We start from the raw sequence: 22,127 nt of genomic DNA, 5'->3' as shown, positions 1-22,127 counted from the left end.
GGAGATATTTCTCTGAATGGCCAGATGAGTATTAAAGAAAAAAAATTGGATTTGGAGAGGTTAACTTCCATAGCTGAAGCCATGGAAAAATCACTCAGAATTTGTTTGTACGCTCGAGCCTCTTTGACTGTGGGGATACCTTGTAACATCATATCACCCACAAATTTTTGATGTGTCAAAGCCTGACCATTCTCCTTTAGAGGAAGACCTTGAATTTTGCCCATAACTCTGGCGTGCTTAATAGACCGGCCAAGACCTTCCATCATGAGTATGAATAGTAAGGGGGAAGCAGATCCCCCTGCCTCAGTCCTCTTGACAGAAGAAAAATCTCAGAAGGAGAGCCATTAACTAAAATTGAAAAGCTGGAAGATGTAACCAAGGCCATGAACCATCTCAACTAGTTGTGATCAAAACCAAACGCCATTAGCACTTTCCTGATATAGGTCCAGTTCACTTTGTCATAAGCTTTTTCTATGTCCAGTTGCATGATCATGCCAGCTCTCCTTGTGCTGTTTAATGAGTGGACCACTTCATGAGCTTGAATAATGTTGTCCAAAATTTGTCTGCCTTCAACATATCCTGATTGCTCCCCCGAAATCAGAGAAGGAAGCAGAGGTTTAAGTCTGTTGGCCACCACCTTGGATATTATCTTGTAAACCACATTGCACAGAGCTATTGGTCTGTATCTGTCTGGAGTTTGAGCATTTTCCTGTTTAGGGATTAGGGAAATGAAGGAGGTGTTAAGAGCTCTCAAGATGGTTTTGTTAATCCTGGAGTCTTCCACAACATTCAAAATATCCTCTTTTACAATATTCCAACAAGCTTTAAAGAAATCTACATTGAAGCCATCCAGGCCAGGTGCTTTACCATTCTGCGTGTCTTTGAGAACTTCATTGGCCTCTTCTTTAGTAACTGGTCTGTTGAGTTTGTGGTTTTCCTCTCTGGACACCACCTTAGGTATATGCTTTATTAAGTCCTTGATGTGATGTTCTCTTTCTGGATTACTTTCCAGGGCTATCTCTCGAAAGTGTTGAACTAATATCACTTCTATATCTTCATGGAATTGTAGCAGCTGTCCATCCTCCTTTTTTATTAAGGTAATTCTGTTGTTTGATCTATTCGCCATGGTGGCTTTGTGGAAAAATATTGTGTTACGCTCTCCTTCTTTTAGCCATTGAACTCTAGATTTTTGTCTCCAGAATATCTCCTCTTGTTTACACAAGTTTTCCCAATCTTGATGATGTTTCTCCACTAGACTATTTTTGTCTTGGTCAAAACATTCTGTAATCATAGCTTGGTTGAGTTTTTGCATTTTGTTTTCAACTGAAGTCTTTTATGCAAAAATATTGCCAAAATATTTCTTATTCCATTCTTTGAGCCTCATTTTTATGTGCTTTAATCTTTTATGAAGCAAGAACATCCTAGTTCCCTAGATCTGAAGATCTTCTGCCCACCATTTTTCAATATTACTGATGAAATCTGGGTGTGAAAGCCAAATATTCTCAAATCTGAAAGGTTTGTTCTGGGGGGTACCTATACCCTGGATCTCCATTTGAATTGGCCAGTGATCTGAGCCTCCAACAGGAAGAACACTTGCTATTATTTCCTTATCTAATAGCATTAGATCCTTAGAGATAATGAACCTGTCCAACTTGGATGCTACCTGAGACTCCCCTCCTCTCTTGTTATTCCAAGTGAAGAGGCCATTGTTCGTTTCCACATCCACTAATTTCATATTGTCTGTAAAGATTTGAAATGCTAAAGAATCTTTACTTAGTGCTCTGGTTCCACCTTTTTTTTCAGAAAGAGATTTTATCATATTGAAATCTCCTCCCAAGATCCAGGGTATTTCTGCCTGTCTCTCCCTGAGATACCTAAGGGAATCTATCAGCCTGAGTTTCTCCTCTATCCTTTGAGGGCCATACACATTCGTGACTAGATAGGTACTCCTGTCCCCTACAGGCTGAATCACTATTGATAAATAATTCCTAGCAGCCTCTGCATCAATTATGTCAATCTTTTGAGGGTTCCACAGAGTGAGAATACCTCCTGCTGTATTATCTGCTTTAACTTCTAGATATTCAAACTTACTGAGCCATTTGTTATGAAGTTGCCTTAACTTTTGAATGGAACATTTCGTTTCCTGGATAAAAATTATATCCGGAGCAGCCTGTTTCATTCTATTGCTAAGCAATCTCTGTTTTCTTTTACTTCCTAGTCCTCTAATATTCCAAGAAATAAACTTCATTATTAAATGTTTGTGAAGGAGTAGCTGGTCAGATCTTTCATCTTACCTGAGTCTATCATGAGCTTTCCACACTCCATCAATAGCTCATTCTGCTTCTTCCTGCCTCGCTTTTTTCCTGGGTTTCTGGGTGCTAAACCCGAAGTAGATTTTATCATTTTCACTCCTTCGCTACTCAGCCTACTCCTGTTTTTGGCTCCCTCCATACTATTTTCCTGAGTTTTCCATAAATATAATTGCTGTATTCTATTGAGCTCCTCCTGGGGTAATGAATCTACCCCACCAGAAGTACCCTGAATTAAGAATCCTTCCAGATCCAGGTGTTCTCTTTCCAGTATCTCCTGTAGCTCAGTTTCCTCCAGTTCCATTTCACTCTGGGTCATTTCCTAGTCCATCTCTGGTTCTGTGTCACTCAATATTTTCTCTATCTGCTTGTCATTTTCTTGTGTTTGTTCACGGTTTCCTTCTTTTTCCTTCTCTCCTGTACTACCTTTATTTGCTTGATTTTCTGTTGTTTTATCATCGTCCTCTTCCAGAACTTGGAACTGGTTCCGCCTAACCTGTGGTCCTTCATTTTGCTGTATTCTTTGCCCTCGCTTGCCGCTCTTTCCTTTATGGACTACCTTGTGAAAGCTGTCCGGATCTTTCATTGTATTAGATTTGCTATTATTCTCTGTTTTTCCTAGAGGGCAGTCTCTGAGAAGATGCCCATGTTCATGGCATCTATGACATCTAAACGGAATATGCTCATAGTCCACCGTTTGAACCCATTCTTCATCAAAAACTTCCAATATCACCTCATCCGGAAGAGCTCCTGATAGATCCATCTCAACACATATCCTAGCAAAGGAAGTGTATCTTCCCCTTCTAGTAGCTTCTGAAGCTTTGACAAACCTACCTATTTTGTTGCCTATGGCAGCTAACGATTCAGGTTGCCAGTAATCAAGAGGTAGAGAATAGAGTCTTACCCAGACTGGGACTGAAATGAATGTTTCTCATTCCGGGACAAAGTTCATCTTCCAAGGCCTCATATAGAAGCCGATTGCTGCATAGAAGTAGGGCCCTCCTTCAAACACTCTGTCTTTATCCTCAGTACTTGTGAACACCACGGTAAAGAAACCCTTTGACCCCAGGTGTAGATCAATTCTACCTTTAGGTTTCCAGTGGTATTTGATCCATGTTTGTAGAGATTTTTCTGTGGGCCATAGTCCCATGAATTTGCAGATGATTGCGTAGGTTTGCATGTGCTCCCTGTGCACCTGTAGAGCAGGATCATTTAAAACAATTTTGGGTGTTACTTCAACCTTGGGTTTACAAGGTCCCTTTTGCTTTTTCTCTTTTGTTTCCTGCCTTTTGTCATTTTCCTCCTTATCTTTAGTGCTATTATTCTCTTTTATTTTAGCTACTTCTTCCTCCTCTTCTGTGTTATTCTTTCCCCCTTCTGTGAACTTTTTGACTTTTTCTGAGGGCTTCTTGCCCTTGTTGGCTACGATCTCCTTGTAGGAGGGAGAAGGTCCCCCTCCTCCACATCCCTCCATGGAAGAAAACGCCCACTGAAACTCGAACCCTGTTCGCGCGCTTATTTTCCCGCTAGTCCTTCACTCCCTATCACTGCAGCAACCAATGTAACCTTACCTTAGGTGACAACATCTCCCTCATATAATGGGCTGTAAATTGCCTCTCGCCGCAATAAGCAATAATAATTATTTATAGTGTTATTATTATTAGTCGTTACTAGAATAAGAATATACCAATATATATATATATATATATATATATAAAAATATGTTAAATCATATATAATTATTTATAGTGTTATTATTATTAGTTGTTACTAAATAAGAATATACCAATATATTTTATGTTATATATATATATATATATATATATATATATTTTATGTTTAATCGTATATATATTTATTTGTTGTAAGAAATTTAATAATGATATTTATGTTAAAAAAATGTCAAGAAAGTTTAGAATTTTTTTATTATAAATATTATGTTTATCTTTAAGATTCAATAAAAAAAATAATATAGTTTATTTATAGTGTTATTTATTATTAGTTGTTATTAGAATAAGAATATATATATATATATATATATATATATATATATATATATATATATATATATATATATATATTTTTTTGATTGATTGATTGATTGATTGTAAAAAATTTAATAATGATGTTTATGTTAAAAAAAGTTAAGAAATTTTAGAACTTTTTATTATAAATATTAGGTTTATTTTTAAGATTTAATAAAAACATAATATGATTTATTTTGGCTATTCAATAAAAAGATAAGATTAAATTTTTTAAGCTACTTGTATTTATAAATGAGGTTTTGTGATTACTTATATTATTAAAACGTATTTTAGTCATATACTCAATTTCCAACTTTAAGATTTGAATTTTTGGCAATTTTGTTGCCACAATTATCTACCTTCTTGGCAACTTTGTTGCTACAATTATCTACTTTGCTTGCATGGACGTAGATATTATGTAGATGATATCGATCTATTTTTCACAAAACATTCTAGAATATTCTTAGAAGTATACACAAATCAAAGGATGAGATTTCGTTAGAAAATAGCTAGGTTCTTTTACTTATATATATTAATTAAAAAAAATGTCAAATGAAACAAATTAGGGTTTTTTTGGGAATACAGTATTAATAATCCATGCTAATAGCACATGATATTGATTAAATTTATGATTATTTTTTAATTTTAAGAATGTGAGATGTATTATAAAATAATTATTCTAATACTTTAGAAAATAAGTAGATATCAATATTTACCAACTTTTTAATTTATGTAACTACACTAATCTTATCAATATTCATAATGTTCATCAATCATGTAATTTATATAGTTAGGCTAATTAAAACCTTGCCAACACAATATCATGTATATAACCAATCCTGTAATTTATATAATTGCGATAATTAAAACTTTGCCAACACAATATCATGTATATAACCATATCATAACACCATATATATCACTGTATTATAGTGATATTCCTAGGAAAATGGCAATGTAGGAATTTACTGCTACTTTTAAGATGACCATTGCGTTTGCTATAAAGAATTTTTTTACCAAATCCTCCACCACGCTTGTGTTTTAAAGTAATATACATCTTGGAACCTCATCACGTTCATGAGTGTAATTAACACATGGAAGCTACCACTTAGTAGGAATAGCACTATCACATAACACGGATAAATTAACACATATTAATGTGGTTTAAATTAAGAATTCAAGGTGACAAATATGTCTATTTTAAAACAAGGCTTTTAGAATTTTAGTTTAATTATCAATAGCTATTAGGTGGGTGGTATGGATTTAACAACCATGGAATATTACAGAATTTGAGTAGTAGTATACATAAATCAAAGGTTGAGAATTACCTTAAAAATTGTGTTTTTTTTGTCTCTTTAATTAAATTAATTGATTAAAAAAATGTCACATGAACAAGTGTCTATAAAGTGAGTTATCATTTTTTTGGGCATGTAATATTGATAACCATAGCATTGGTCCATGGTATTGTAACAAAACATATTTATAAATTATGAATATTCATGATAAAGTGAGGGTAAATTTTCATGGTTAAGCATCTTGTTCCATACTTTTTTATATGTATATATGCTTAATCTATATATAAATTTGACGTAGTCTTTAACGATTTTAAATTATTAATAGTAATTTATTGAAATCGAAGTTTGATAACTAGTTTCATTTTTTTATTGATAATATGCAGTTTTTTTATGCATCATATTTATCTATTTATTTATCTAATATTATAAATTTATAAATTTATTTATCATTATTATTAATTAAAAATAAATTTAGTATTTAATTAGTTTTTATGATTTATTTATTTATTTTAGCAACATGATATATATCATGTAAAAAGTGTTTTGATGTGTATTATGGATTGATGCTTATAGACATTTACAAGCCATTTAATTTATAAGGCTACACTATTGCTTTCCATCTATTATATGATACATCTGACATAATAAATAAATGATTACATTAATAGATGTGTCTCTTTTATAACATAATTTTCAAAATTATATTTTAATTATAAAAAAATATTAGATGGATAGTAGAGATTTAACCTCCACAAGAATATTCTAGAATATTTTTAATAATAGTAAAAAATCAAAAGTTATAATTTATTTCAAAAATAGTTATTCCCTTTCAACCGTTATAATTAAATTTATTAATTAAAAGAAAAAGTCATATGAAATTGGTTATAGTTTTGGTCGAATGTGGTATTGATAAGAAACAATAATGTGACAAACCTTATTTATAAGCTAAGAATATCATGGTTAAGTAGAGTGAAAGCCAATTAATATTTAAAATTTCATCCATTTATTTAGGGGAGACACGAAAATATGGCACCTTTCATTTATAACCATAAGGTAAAGATTTGGACTAAAGGAAAGATCAATCTATCAACTTTTATTAAAAGGGACACATATGTGTAAATCACCTTCTGAAATTTGTAAATATAATTTATATATTAAAAATAATTAATATTAAATATTAGAATCGTATATAAGTATATATTCAAAATAAAAAATCTAAACAATATTACTTAAAGTTTGTAATATTGAGTATTTATTAATTGCACCAAAAGGTTTTAGATTTATAATAAAGTATAATAGAGATGTCATCGTGTATTTAAAGTGATCAATTTTACTTGATGATATATCAGCAAAATAAATATTATGAATAATAATTCATGGTGTATCGATTGTATACATGATAAATATTTTCCTTTGACTAGGGAGCCTAATTCCAAGGGGATCAAGATATAATAACTCGTGATCTTCCCAACTTTGCAAGAGATTTAACAGGTCCCATATCTAGCTCATGAATTAACATGGATCTAAAGTACAATTTAAAATATTTGATCTATTGATATAAATAAAAGGTATTTAAAAATATATTAATAGCTATAAATTATGAATATTCCTAAGAAGATTATTGGAATAATAATCTTGATTATTATCGTTAGTATCATAAAATATGACATCATGCTCAATCACGATATTGTATTCTTCCTTAAAAAATAGTTACACTTCATTGTATTATAAAAAGAAAGATTGTATACCTCTCCATATTGTTTGTACACATATCTTTTTTTGATAAGTAAGAGACGAACCTTCTATTGATCTGAATAAATTACATAATTTACATAGAGCCCCAGACAGTAGGGGCGACACAGCCAACAAAAATGGCTAACAACTACCAGACAAGTCAAGACCATAAACTGACCCTCCTGCAACAAAAGTAGATCCTAAACAAAACGGGGACGAAGCCCTTAGATAACCGGCAAAAATAACATAGCGTCGATTAGTACAAGCCCCGACCTATTTGCCAATAAGCAATAAGACCAATCAATCCGAGCCGTTGAAATCAGAGTCTCGATCTGACGACCATCCTGGATATCACGCGAACAAGAAGCAAGGGGGTTAACCATGTGATGAGAGCGGTTTTCCCCCACCTCTCCTTGCCACGTGTTGCCTTCTGTATGGAATCACGTGCAATTGCTCCAAAACCTAATACCGCCCGTGTCCTGCACGATAAACCACTTGTGGTTTTTGGGTTTTGTGGAACCCACCTTGGTGCCACTCAGAAACCCATTAGGCATATATGATCTGTGAACATGGTCTTGAGGGGTGCCGGGCCCCCAGATGGTCCCACCAAGGGCCATGTGGCTCCTGGTGGACCTGCCCATAATCTTATCAAGATGGGGTCCACCTGAATAAGTCGGGTCCTGAACCTTTAAGTGAATAGCACGATTGATCTCAACCGTTGAAAGAAACGCCCCTATCCAATGCCCCACAGAGATATTGCGCGACCAAGATGCACGGAGGTTAACCGCGCGATAAGAGTGGTTTTCTCTCTTATCTCTACGCCACGCGTCATCTCTTGAATGAAAACGCGTGGTTCTTCCACTAAGCTAGAAACCAACCAAAGCTCGCACGATATACCACTTGTGGTATTGCATCCGTGGTATTGCTGGGTGGAGACCGTCCATCTGAGCCTGCCAATCTGTCCGCCTCCTTCTTTTCCGAGCTAGCCCTCGGGAGTTGCCAACAAAAGCTGCTAAGCCAAGAGAGTCTCAGCCATCCAATCTGTGTTATCGCTCACCTTGAAACCTTCCTCTGTCATTCTAATGCCCAGGGAAAAGAGACGAGAGTTTAAGAACAGAGACTGACGAAAAAATGGGCACTGTCCTGCCCATCTCTGTTTCCAGTATCAACACTGCTCAACCATGAATCCCAGTCTGCATTTGCTAGAGTGGAATAGTCCTCCCGTAGCTGCCCGACAGGAAGAAACTCCCAAGGATGCCGAGAATCCCTGTCCTTGTTGACCACCCCTTCATTGGCCAGCCTGTCTGCAAGCATGTTTGCCTTTCTTCTAACGTGCACAAATCTTAATGTTTTAAGGATTTGTAAGTGTGATTGGATACGGTGGAACACCTGCAGCAGCCTCCAGTGCTTTGACACTTTGTCTGGCGAGGTTCCATTTTGAATCTTCTTGGCAGCTTTGACGACCAATTCCGAGTCAGCTTCGATAATGATCCAGGTGGATGTTGGTGGCCACCCACCTATCCTATTTGGACCCCCACAATTGTCTCTTTCAGCTTTTTCAGTTTCCTAAATTGTAGCACAGCTTACTATTTTTAGCAGTTTTTCGGGTCCTGAACTTCCGGAGCTGTTTTGAGGCCCTAAACGACGTTTTTTTGGGAATCTGGGGCAACATGCGTCCATGGACCAATGTTTCCTCCCAAAGTGGTAGTACTCGGATAGATCTTTCTAACGAGCTATCGTACGCGTCAAACGGAGATTGTATGCCAAAGTTACGACCCCGGGAAATTGATGTACCAATTTACCCAAACGGGGCCCACAATTTGGAGTTTCATCTTCTAGGGCTAGGTTTCGGGATGTGAAGGGTTTTCCATTGTTTCTCAACAATAAATAGGCCTTCGAGCCTCATTGTAACACAGTTCGAAACAGTTCAGAGGCATGTAGCCACCACATCTCTTCTCAGAGATAAGCTACCATCGCCCTAGCTGGTTTATTTCCATTTCTGGTTGTAAGCATATTTCAGTATTTTCCATTAATGAAATGAAGTATTATTTCCGCTGCATCTTTGTGTATATGGTTATCTCTGTAATTTTTTGCGTTCCTGTTTAAATCCGGATCAATGGTATCAGAGCGGTCTGTTTTTTCTCTGTTTTTCTTTGCATGTCCCCAACGAGGTCGGGATATAAGGAGTTAGGGCTTGAACTGGTCGAACCTTTGCAAGACCAGCCTCGCAAATCCCGACAGCCTCCCATGGCGGATGAGAAGAAAGACGAGGGAGCAGGAGATCCTATCAAAATCTTGCTCGAAGAAGTGCTCGAGCGGCAAAGGAACGCGATGATGGATAGCTTTGCGCAGATCCTTCAGCGGCTACCCAGAGGCGACGCATCGGCTTCCAACAGCGACTCTGGAAACACCACGCCGTTTAAGGTACAAGTTAATTTTGAAATCCCCATCTTTGAGGGTCAAATAGACGCAGATGCCGTAGATAAATGGTTAAATCTGCTAGATGGGTATTTTTCTGTTCATGAATTTTCAAGTCGAGAAAAGATTGTTTTCGCTCTTCTCAAAGTAGCCCCCCACGTCAAGGACTGGTGGGAAACCTACTGCGAGCAGAAGGATGAAAGTACAGGCTCACTATTTTCAGCCGCACCCACTTGGAATGACTTCCGGGATGCCATCAAGGAGCAGTATTACCCTGTCGGAAGCTATGAGGACAAATACATCAAATGGACCACACTGCGGCAGGGACGAGACCAAGATGTGCCAGAGTTCACAAACATTTTTCATACCCTTCGCACACAGTTGGGTATCAAAGATTCTGAGCTGCATCTGGTACTCAAATACCGCGGCTACCTACACAGATACATACAGGAAGAGATGGTGTTCTTGAACATCTCCTCACTCGGCACAACATACCGATACGCTGTCAAAATCGAGCAAAAGTTCAAACAGAAGAAGCGAGACTTTGGATCTGCAAATCCGAAGCCCAAAGGACAAAGCCAAGGCGGAGTGACCCAAGACAACCCGTCGAAGCCACAAGAAAAGAACAACACCATGAAGCCGAAGAAGGACACAGGGAAGTGGTGTGAGTTCCACAAGAGTCCCACTCATAACACAAGTGAGTGTCAAACCAAGCAGTCGCTGGTGGCTGAGTTGAAGGCTTCCGAATCAGATGCATGTTCCGACCCTGAGCCAGAACCTGACAAGGGGAATGGCAGAGGGAAGCAGATCATTGATGCAGATCCCAGCGCCATTGTTGCCACTGCCAAGATCCAGAAAGATGAGCCCGAAAATCCAGAGGAAGGGGAGCGTCTTTTCCACTCACAGATGTGGGTGAAGGGTTCGCCGCTACAATTCATTGTCGACAGTGGTAGCCAAAAGAACCTCATTTCAGCAGAGGTTGTGAAGCGGTTGGGCCTACCGACTACACCGCACCCGCAGCCGTACAGTATCGGGTGGCTTCATGAAGGATGAGATCTGAAAGTTCGCCAGCAGTGCCGCCTTCCCTACAGCATCAAGCCCTTCACAGACGAGGTATTGTGTGATGTTACACCTCTGGATGTTTGTGATGTACTATTAGGCCAGCCATACTTGTGGAGGCGACATGCTGTGTATGAGTCAAGACCTCGCGCTGTCATTATTTCTTTGGGTGATTCATTATACAGGATACCGGAGGTAGCCCCACCTACTGCCACCTCTTTGATCACTGCTAAGAAAGGCAGCAAGCTCATCTCACAGACCAGGAAATTCATCTGTCTGGCTCGCTCCCAAAGTAAGGGGAAGATTGCCATCACATCCATGACCCCCGCGAAGGGTTCCTCCATGCAGCAGCAGCAGCAGCAAAGGGATACAGTCATGACAAGACACAGGAACAACTTCTCCTCACCCACAGGGGTACCACACAAGTTTCAGGTGGGCGACAAAGTTTGGTTACATCTGCAGAGAGAACGCCTTACCAGAACCCATCAGAAACTCAGGCGACTCCGACATGGTCCTTACACCAATACCAAGGCTACGGGCAACAATGCTTTGAAGCACAGCATTCCTCCATTCCTTGGCTTGCATCGAGTGTTCAATGGGGACCGTCGTCGATCATGCTTCCCACCATTTCTGGACACATCAGAGATTGCAGAACAGCTCACCAAAGACCCGAATCAGCAGAAGCTTCCTCATCTCAGGGATGAACTCAACGCAATGGGGACCATTGCTTCCTAAGGGGGGAGGAATGATCCAGGTGGATGTTGGTGGCCACCCACCTATCCTATTTGGACCCCCACAATTGTCTCTTTCAGCTTTTTCAGTTTCCTAAATTGTAGCACAACTTACTATTTTTAGCAGTTTTTCGAGTCTTGAACTTCCGGAGCCGTTTTGAGGCCCTAAATGACGTTTTTTTGGGAATCTGGGGCAACATGGGTCAACGGACTGATGTTTCCTCCCAAAGTGGTAGTACTCGGATAGATCTTTCTAACGAGCTATCGTACGCGTCAAACGGAGATCGTATGCCAAAGTTACGACCCCGGGAAATTGATGTACCAATTTACCCAAACGGGGCCCACAATTTGGCGTTTCATCTTCTAGGGCTAGGTTTCGGGATGTGAAGGGTTTTCCATTGTTTCTCAACAATAAATAGGCCTTCGAGCCTCATTGTAACACAGTTCGAAATAGTTCAGAGGCATGTAGCCACCACATCTCTTCTCAGAGATAAGCTACCATCGCCCTAGCTGGTTTATTTCCATTTCTGGTTGTAAGCATATTTCAGTATTTTCCATTAATGAAATGAAGTATTATTTCCGCTGCATCTTTGTGTATATGGTTATCTCTGTAATTTGTTGCGTTCCTGTTTAAATCCGGATCAGATAATGACATTCTGTAAATTTTCCTCTGCTAGGATCTCCATACATTGATCTAATGCTAGAAGTTCTGCCATGTTGTTGGTGCCCTTTTCCAGGTGTCCATGGAAGATGTATTTTATATGTCCCTCAAGATCCCTGATGGCTCCACCAAAGCCAGCTTCCCCGGGATTGCCCTTGGAGGCTCCATCAATATTGACTTTGAAAAAGCCCTGAGGAGGGGGCTGCCAACCCCTCTCCCCTATGTTTAAGGTTCTCAGATCCTTCTTCACACCTTGAGGGTTGATGGCTTGAAGATCCAGATTAATAAGAATTTGTATCTCCTGAGGCAGAGGAGGATTCGTCAGTTTTGTTCTCAGAATGCTTCTGACTGTTTCCTTGAGCTGTTTCAAAATCTGATTGATGATAAGCTGGGGTTCTCTGGCTTTGTTTTTGAAAATTCTTCTGTTTCTTTCTTTCCAAATATTCCAGATGACAAAGCTTGGAATTAGCATCTAGGCTTTGTTGATGATTTCATTTTTTGAGAAGTTTTTCCTCCATTTTGATAATGTATTGGATATGTTGAGCCTGTCCCTGTTGGTCTGTCTGAAGCTTGAGGCCACCTAATCCCAAATTTTGGCAGAAAAGGAGCACAGATTAAGCAAGTGTTCAATCATTTCCTCCTGCAAGCCGCAAAGCTGACATTTAGAGGGGCCAATGAAACCTTTCTTCATAAGGTTTTCCCAAGTTAGGATTTTCTTTTGATGAACAAGCCAGATAAATAATTTTATTTTCATCCATTGAGAGGTCTGCCATAGCTCCTGCCAGACTTTCTTAGCTTTTACCAAGTTAAATGCAGTGATTGCCTGTTTAGCCTCCTTGAGATTGTAGTTACCTTCATTGTTTTTGCCCCATTGTAATTGGTCAGGAGTAGAAGAGACCAGAATCCTTCTTTGCTCTATGTCCTTAGCAAGAGCCTCTGCCATGCCCTTCAAAGGGTCTTCTTCGTTGTAACTTAGATTCTTCCATTTCCTCCATTTATCCTTGTTCCTCCCTTGATCCCAGAAGTCTTTTTCTAATAAGAGACCTTTGCTGTCTGTGTCCCTTTTGAGGTCTGCCAGTTCATTCTTGTTCAGGATGGGTTCCTGTTGCCAGCTGTCCTCCCAGAAGCGAGCCTGGTCCCCAGCTCTAATTTCCCAAAAACAATGCTTCTGGACAATGCTTTTGTTCTCCCATGCAAGGTTCCAGATGTATGAGCCCCTGATTTGTCCTGTCATTCTAATGTGATCCTGTTCCTGCAAGTTCTTGGCGTACTTTTGAGTCTAAAGCTTGGCCCATGGTGCTCTCAATTCATCGATCCATCGCCACCACAGCTTGGCTCCCAAAGCCTGACTCAGAGTCTCCAGATCTTCCAGACCCAAACCACCATGGCTTTTGGGTTTGTAGAGCTTGTCCCAGGCAACTAAAGCCCATTTATTTTTCTTTTCCCCTCTGCCCCATAGAAAATTCCTTTGAATGTTTCTTATTTGCTGCTTTATGCCCTGAGGAGCTAGTATAGCTGCAAACATAAAAATGGGAATGGCCTGCAAAACCGCCTTGGTGAGCACCAGACGCCCTGCAAAGTTTAAAGCTCTGTATGTCCAATTGCTGATTTTGTCCTGAAGCTTGTTTAAAATTGGTTCCCATATATGCTTACACAGGGGTTTGTCAGTAAGAGGAATGCCTAGATATTTGGAAGGTAACTGTTCCCTTTGAAAACCCAGAATCCTAGTGATATTTCTCTGTATTGCAATATTAGTGTTAAAGAAAAAAACCTTGGACTTGCTTTGGCTTACCTCTATGCCTGCTGCCATAGTGAAGTCGTTTAAGATATCTTTGATTGCTTTTTCCTCCCTAACTGTGGGTACACCCTGCAGCATCATGTCATCCACAAATTGTTGATGAGTGTTGGCCTCTCCATCTGGGGTGAGCTTGATTCCCTGAATTCTACCTTCAACATTTGCCATTTTGATTGCTCTACCAAGCCCTTCCATCATGAGTACAAAGAGGAAGGGAGAGAGCAGATCACCTTGTTTGAGTCCCCTGGAAGGTGTAAAAGTATTGGAGGGAGCTCCATTAAGCAGAATGGAGAAATTGGTCGAGGTGACTAAAGCCATAACCCATCTTATCCAGTCTTGGTTAAAGCCATAGGCTTTAAGAATGGCTCTGATGTAAGACCAGCTGAGTTTGTCATAGGCCTTCGCAAGGTCTAATTGGATGATCATACCTGCTTGCTTGCTGTGTTTGAGAGAGTGTACCACCTCATGGGCTTGGATAATGTTGTTAAGAATCTGCCTTCCCTCCACATAGCCTGTTTTCTCCTCAGATATGAGCAAAGGTAGCAGTGGCTTGAGTCTGTTGGCTATCACTTTGGAGATGATTTTGTAAACCACATTACATAAGGCTATGGGTCTAAACCCATCTGGTGTGACAATGTTTTCCTTTTTGGGGATTAGAGCTATAAAGGTTGTGTTTAGTGCTTTTAGAACCTTTTTGTGTTGCCTTGAGTCTTCAACTACCTCAAGTATGTCCTGTTTGACTGTATCCCAGCAGGCTTTGAAGAAATTGACATTGAAGCCATCTGGTCCTGGTGCTTTTCCATTTTGCATTTCCTTGATCACCTCACTAACCTCTTCTTCCGAGACTGGCCTGTTGAGATTGTGGTTGTCCTCATTGGTGACCAACCTGGGAATGTACTGAGTGATCTTCGTAATGAACCTGGATCTGTCTTCCATTGGCTCCTTTGCAATGTCCGAGAAGTGTTGTACTAGGGTCGACTCCATGTCCTTGTGAGTTACAAGTTCAGAACCTTGAGAGTCCTTTAGCTTGTTGATTCTGTTATGTGCCCTGTGAGCCATAGTAGATTTGTGAAAGAACTTAGTGTTCCTTTCTCCCTCTTTGATCCATTAGATCCGAGATTTCTGTCTCCAAAAAGTTTCCTCTTGTAGACAACATTTCTCCCATTCTTCCTACAGAGAATCAATCAATTTATGTCTTTCCTCATTGAAGCCCTCTGTGATATTGATCATATTGACCTCCTTGAGTTTCTATTCAGTACTCATTCTGGTCTTGATGATATCACCAAATTATTTTTTGTTCTAATCCTTGAGTTTGGTTTAATGTATTTTAGTCTCTGCTGGAGCATGTACATCGTAGTACCCTGGATGTTCAAATCATCCTTCCACCATTTGGCAATGTTTCTGGTGAAGTTGGGGTTAGAGAGCCAAGCATTTTCGAATCTAAAAGGCCTGTTCCTCGGTGTGCCCATAAAGGAAGCTTCTAGCTGTACAAGCCAATGATCCGAGCCACCAAAGGGCAGAATGGACACTGATATGGCTGCTCTTGTGAGGATAAGATCCTTAGAGACAATAAGTCTATCCAGTTTTGTCGCCACTTGGGAAACTCCACCTCTTTTGTTATTCCAAGTGAATGTCGCATGTGTAATTTCGGTGTCCACTAGTCCCATGTTCATGAGGAAATCTTGGAAGGCTTCAGAGTCTCTGCCCAGCTGTCTGGTACCTCCTTTTTTTTCTGAGAGAGATCTTATCATGTTGAAATCACCTGCTAGTATCCAGGGTATGTTGGGATGACGTGCTCTGAGACCTTCCAAGGAGTTAAGAAGTTTAAGTTTCTCTGCATGCTGTTGAGGGCCATACACATTAGTTATCATGTAGGTCTCCTTGTCCCCTATAGGCTGGCACACCAGAGAAAGATAGTTCCTGGATGCTTCAGCATCCAGTATTCCCAGCTTCCGTGGATCCCATAGCGTGAGAATCCCTCCTGCAGAGTTAATGGATTTCACCTCTAAATAATCATACTTAATTAACCATTTATTATGGATTTCTCTTATTTTTTCCATTGAGCATTTTGTTTCTTGAATAAAGACCATGTCTGGTTTTTCCTCTTTTAATCTATTGCTGAGATTTCTCTGTTTTCTTCTACTCCCTAACCCTCTAATATTCTAGGTTGTGAGCTTCATTAAGAAAGGTTAGTAAAAGAGTAGCTGGTAAGATCTTTCATCTTACTTGAGTTAATCATCAGTTTCCCACATTCCGTTAGCAGCTCATTCTGTCTTTTCCTTCCTCTTTTCCTTCCTGAGTCTTTTGGAGATGATGTCTGCGGGTTCTCCATCACTTTGACCCCACTCTGTTCTTGGCTTTCGTGGTTTATTTTGACTCCAGTTCCCTTAGATTGTGCCCTCCATAGATAGAGTTGTTGGACTCGATCATAATCTTCTTTAGGCAGTGAGTCCACACCTTTATTCTTCCCCTGTTCTAGAAATTGCTCTAGATCTAGATTTTCTCTGTCTAGTATCTCCTGCAGTTCATGATCCTCCGTACCTGCCTCACTTGGGGTCATTTCCTGGTCCTTGCTGATCTCCATGCAACTTTGTAGTTCCTCTATTTGCTGATCGTTTACTGGGATATCCTCCATTTCAGCTTCCATATCCTGCTCCTTAGGGATGTTATCCTTGACTGGGTCTGTTTCCACGTTCTTCTCCACTTCCTCGAGGATTTTGAAGCTATTGTGTCTTTTATATTTGTCTTTGCTTGTCTTCTTATGTGATCCTTTTCCCCCTTTCCCTTTGCCTCCAACCTTCGTAAAACTCTCATGATCTTTGTCCATAGGGGTCTTTCCACTATTTTCCATATAGTTTGTAGGGAAATCTCTGAATAGACGACCATGTTCATGACATTTCCAGCATCTAAAAGGTATGTGCTCATAGTCTACCATTTGCATCCATTCCTCATCATATACCTCTAAGATTATTGCATCCGGGAGGGCTCTAGATAGATCCATTTCCACACATATTCTAGCGAAGGAGGTATATTTACCTTTGAGAGTTGCTTCTGATATTTTTACAAAATGCCCCAGCTTGTTGCCTATGGTTTTCAGTGACTCTGGTTGCCAGTAGTCCAGAGGTAGTGAGTACAATGTGATCCAAACTGGTACAGATGTGAATGTTTCTCATTCCGGGACAAAGTTCATCGTCCATGGCTGCATGTAAAGTCCTGCTGCAGCATAGAAGTATGGTCCCCCTTCAAACACTCTATCCTTGTCCTCTAGGCTCACAAACACTACCATGAAGAAGCCCTTTGAACCCAGATGCAAATGTATCTCTCCTTTGGGCTTCTAGTGGCTCCTGATCCAGATGTGTAAGGCTCTCTCCATTGGCCATATTCCCATAAACTTGCAGATGATCGCATGTTCTCTCATATGGTCCCTATGTGCTTGAATCACTGGATCACTTAATATGACCCTGGGGATGATGCTCGATTTGGGCTTGCATGCTCCCGTAGTTTTCATTTGAGGCCTTTTCTTGCTACTGTTTCCTTTCTCCCTTTCTAGACTTGAGTCTTGTTGCTCTTCTTCCTAAGTTGAGATCTCATTGCATCCCTCTGTTTCCTTTCCTCTTGTTTCTGCAGTCTTTCCCATCGGTATTTTGAACTGTTTCCCTCCTGCCTCCCTGCCTCCCTCCATGACGGCTTGACTGTAGGAGGGAGCAGCGCTCCCTCCTGCGTGACCCACCATGAAACCCTAAAACCAAAACTGACACCAACTTCAAGTTTTTCTCAAGTTGCAGAGTGTTTTTTCGATCCCTTGTTGCAACCACTTAGAGGTGACATGTTGCTATGACTATAGGTCATGAATTTTTTTTGTATTGTTTGTACACATATGAAGAAAGTATAAAAAAATGAATTCATTTAATATAGAAATATGTTTCGTGTTACCACTTTGATAAATTTTGAACACATGTTTTAGGGTTTCTAGTAATTTTTTTGTTGCATTGTCCATTATCCTTATAGGGAACTTGTCTCTCACACCTATAGATCCAAAGGCTCTTTTCACAACCTTGTTGGTGCTCTATCAAAACTAGTCAAGGTTCAACTATCACATTTTGTTAAGACATCTAATAACATGTAGATTTTGCGCATGTACAACTCGAAGCATCCATGCACATGGGAAGAAATCATCCCCTATTTCTAGCACAACTACAATAGATATCTCCATAGCTCAATGGGCGACAACCCCTTTCAGGTGTGGTTGGGGTTCTAGACACTATGTCCCATTGATGTGGCCATACCATTTGCATCTACTCAGGAATATTCGGCTCATGTATAGTTCGAAGATGAGAGGGCTAATAGTTTCATTGAGTGCATTCATCACATCCGCCGACAGTTCTATGACCTATTGGGCAAGGACAATGCTAAGTACAAGCACCATCATGATTAGCATCGGGTGCCACACAAGTTCTAGGTGGGCGATAAAGTTTGGTTACATTTGTAGAAGGAGTACCTTACTGGGGCTCACTGTAAGATTATCCCACTTTGATATGGGTTGTACAACATCACCAAGGTTATAGGGGACAATTCCTTCGAGCTCATCATTCCATCGTTCCTTTGCCTGCACCCAGTATTCAATGAGGACCAGTTGCAACCATACTTTCCCCCATTGTTGGACACATCTGACATTTCTGAGCTGTTGACACCAACAAAGCTGAACCCATGCTGCATCGAATAGGCCACAACTAATATGAGCATAGACATAAAAATCAAGAATACTCACCAGTAAAGGATCCAGCTATATTGAGTTGTCAAATTAGGCCAACTCCTTCACCAGGGAAAGTGGTTCACCAGGGACTAGGTTCAACAGAAATTTCCTCACCTCATGGAAGCTTTGCATGCAATGGTGACCATTTCTTCTTAATTTTGAAGGATTGATCCAAGTGTACCTTGGTGGCCACCCACCTATTCCACCTAGACCTCCAGTCAGTTTCATCAGTTCCCTTTATTACAGAAGCATTTACTATTTTTGACAGTTTTTGGGTCTTGAACTTTCAGAGCTATTTTGATCCTCTAAACAACATTTTTTTGAGGTTTGCAACCTTGCCAACCACAAATATGGTAGTACTCATAGAGATATTTCCAACGAGGTCTCGTATGCACCAAATGAATATCATATGACCAAGTTATGACCCTCAAATTAGTTGGCCAACTAACCCGAACAAGGCCCACAAACTCTTGGTGTTCCATCTCTTGGGGTTAGGGTTTTCGTTGATTAGGGTTTCCCTTTATTGTTCAATAATACAAAGGCTGTTGAGCCTAATTGTAACATAATTCATAGGCATGTAGCCACTACATCTCTTCTCCGAGTTAAGCTACCATCGCCCAAGCTATATTATTTCCATTCTACTTGTAAGCATCTTTAAGTTCTTTGATATTAATGAAATGAAGGTTTATTTCTATTGCATATTTGTGTTTATGTTGATATCTATATTCTATTGCACTTGTGCATAATTCTGGATCAATGGTTTTAGAGTGATCATCTCTGTCTCTATTTTTCTTCACATGTCCCTAATGATATTAGGGTATAAGGAATTATGGGCTTGAACTAATTTATCCTTTGCAAGAGCAGCCTCGCAAATCCCGATGGCCTCCCATGGTGGAAGAAAATAAAGATGAGGGAGTAGGAGAATCCTTTCAAAATATTCCTCAACGAAGCCCTCGAGCGATAGAGGAATGCGATGATGGATAGCTTTACCCAAATCCTTCGGCAAATACCCACAAGCGATGCATCTTCATCTAGAAGCCACTCTAGAGGTGCCACTTCCTTTAAGGTACAAGTCAACTTTGAAATTCACATATTTGAAGGCCAGATAGATGCAAACGTAGTAGATAGATGTTTAAATATGTTGAAAGGATATTTTTCAGGTCATGACTTTTCTAATAAAGAAAAGATTACTTTTTCACTCCTCAAAGTCAACCCCATGTCAAGGACTTGTGGAAAACCTAATGAGAACAAAAAAACGAGAGGAAACTGTTACTGTTTTCAGCCACACCCACTTGGAATTATTTTCATGATGCCATCAAGGAACAATATTACCTTTTCACGATATATGAAGATAAATACATAAAGTGGACCATGCGGCAGGAGGGAAGGGACCAAGACGTGATAGAGTTCACAAATATTTTTTATACCCTTCACACGAATTTGGGTATTAAGCATTCTAAGCGAAATTTGGTAATCAATTACCAGAACTTTCTACACAAGTACATTCAAGACGAGATGGTGTTCCTGGACATCTCCTTGCTTGGTGCCTCCTATTGATGCACTGTCAAGATCAAGCAAAAATTTAAACAGAAGAAGCGAGACTTTGTATCTACAAATTTGAAGCAAGGGAAAGGCGCCCCCAATCTGCAGAATAAAGGAAAATCCAAGGCGAGGTGACCCATGAAAATCCACCGAAGTCTCAAGAAAATAGTAATGCCACGAAGACAAAAAAGGACACATGGAAATGATGTGAGTTCCATAAGAACCCCACTCACAACACAAGCGAGTGTCGAGATAATTAGTCATTGGTGGATGAGTTGAAGGCTTCTCAATCAGACACATGTTATTAATCTGAGTAAGAACCTGAGAAGGGGAATGAAAAAGGAAACTAGATTATTTATACGGAGCCCAGTGCCACATTTTCCGCCACCAACATCCAGAAGATTGAGCCTGAACATCCAGAGGAAGGGGAGGGCTTCTTCCACTCAAAGATGTGGGTGAAGGGTTCTTTGTTACAGTTCATTTTTGACAGTCGAAGCCAAAATAACCTCATTTCAGAATATTTCATGAAGTTGTTTGGGCTACCAACCACACCACACCCACATCCATACACCATTGCTTGGCTTCACCAAGTGCGAGATCTTTGCGTCGGCCAATAATGCTTCCTTCCCTATAGCATCAAGCCCTTCACAGATGAGGTACTATGTGATGTTTCTCCTATTGAAGTTTTTGATGTATTATTAGGCGAGCCATAGCTAATGAAGCATCATTTTGTGTATGAGTCTAGGCCTCCCACTGTTATTATCACTTTGGGTGATAATTTATACAGGATATCGGAGGTAGCAAAGGCCTACCACCATCTCTTTGATCAATGTGAAGCAATGAAGTAAGACCATTTCCCAGACTAGGAAATTTTTCTTCCTTATGATTTTCCCTCAGGGAAAGAAGAATATTAAGGCCACCATAATGGCCTCCATAGAGGGCTCCTCCGTATGGAAGTTGTAGATGGACAAGGTTGTGGAGGAGTACAGTGACATCTTCATCTCACCCACAGGGATACCCCTGCACTGCGAGGTCAAGAAATCCATCAATCTAACCACAGGCGTGTCCTTACCCAATGAATCGATCTACTCATGCTCTATTCTAGAGAACAATGAAATTAAGAGGTAGATTGAGGAGTTGTTGTAGAAAGGTAATATCAGACCAATTTCATCACCTCGTGGGAGCCTGATCATGTTGGTAAAGAATAAAGATGACACCTGGACACTTTATATTTATTATCGAGTGTTGAATAAGATCATTTTCCAGAATAGGTATCCAATCCCATGGATTGATGACCTTCTGGACCAGCTCAAGGGAGCCAAATACTTCAGTAAGATTTATTTGAAGTTCTATCATCACCAAGTGCCAATCCAACCTTCTGATGTGTTGAAGAATGCCTTCAAATCCAAGGAGGACCTTTTAGAATGGTTGGTAATGCCTTTTGGTTGACGAGTTTCCCTGCAACCTTCATGCAGCTAATGGAGGACTTCTTGTGGCCTTTCACCAACTTGTTCGTGGTAGTGTACCTGGATGATATCCTGATTTTCAACTAGAGTTGGGAAGAGTACATACACCATATCTGATACATCCTCCAAACCCTGCGATATCACAAATTGTGTGCCAATTTAGAGAAATGAACTTTTGGTATGACCCAGGTTCAATATGTGGGGTACATCATTCATGGGCAAGGTGTGCATTGGACCCAACCAAGATACAAGTTATTCGGGATTGGCTAGCCCTAACCACTCTAACAGATCTCCACAACCTTTTGGGTATTTTAAATTTCTATCATAGGTTCGTGTTTGG

The 22,127-nt window shown here is 39.8% G+C and overlaps 1 protein-coding gene across 1 annotated transcript; it reads right to left on the bottom strand.

The window, feature by feature from the left end:
- Window positions 1–12,211: 12,211 nt before the first annotated feature.
- Window positions 12,212–12,703, bottom strand: LOC149253444 (uncharacterized). Its single transcript, XM_089454482.1, has one exon. The coding sequence runs from the start codon at window positions 12,701–12,703 to the stop codon at window positions 12,212–12,214; it is 492 nt and encodes a 163-aa protein (XP_089310608.1).
- Between the last annotated feature and the right edge of the window lie 9,424 nt (window positions 12,704–22,127).

Source organism: Pinus tabuliformis, chromosome 7, assembly GCF_031772625.1.
Source record: "Pinus tabuliformis cultivar Carrire ecotype Pingquan chromosome 7, CPIR1, whole genome shotgun sequence".
Classification (NCBI taxonomy): domain Eukaryota; kingdom Viridiplantae; phylum Streptophyta; class Pinopsida; order Pinales; family Pinaceae; genus Pinus; species Pinus tabuliformis.
This window is presented reverse-complemented; position numbering and strand designations above follow the sequence as displayed.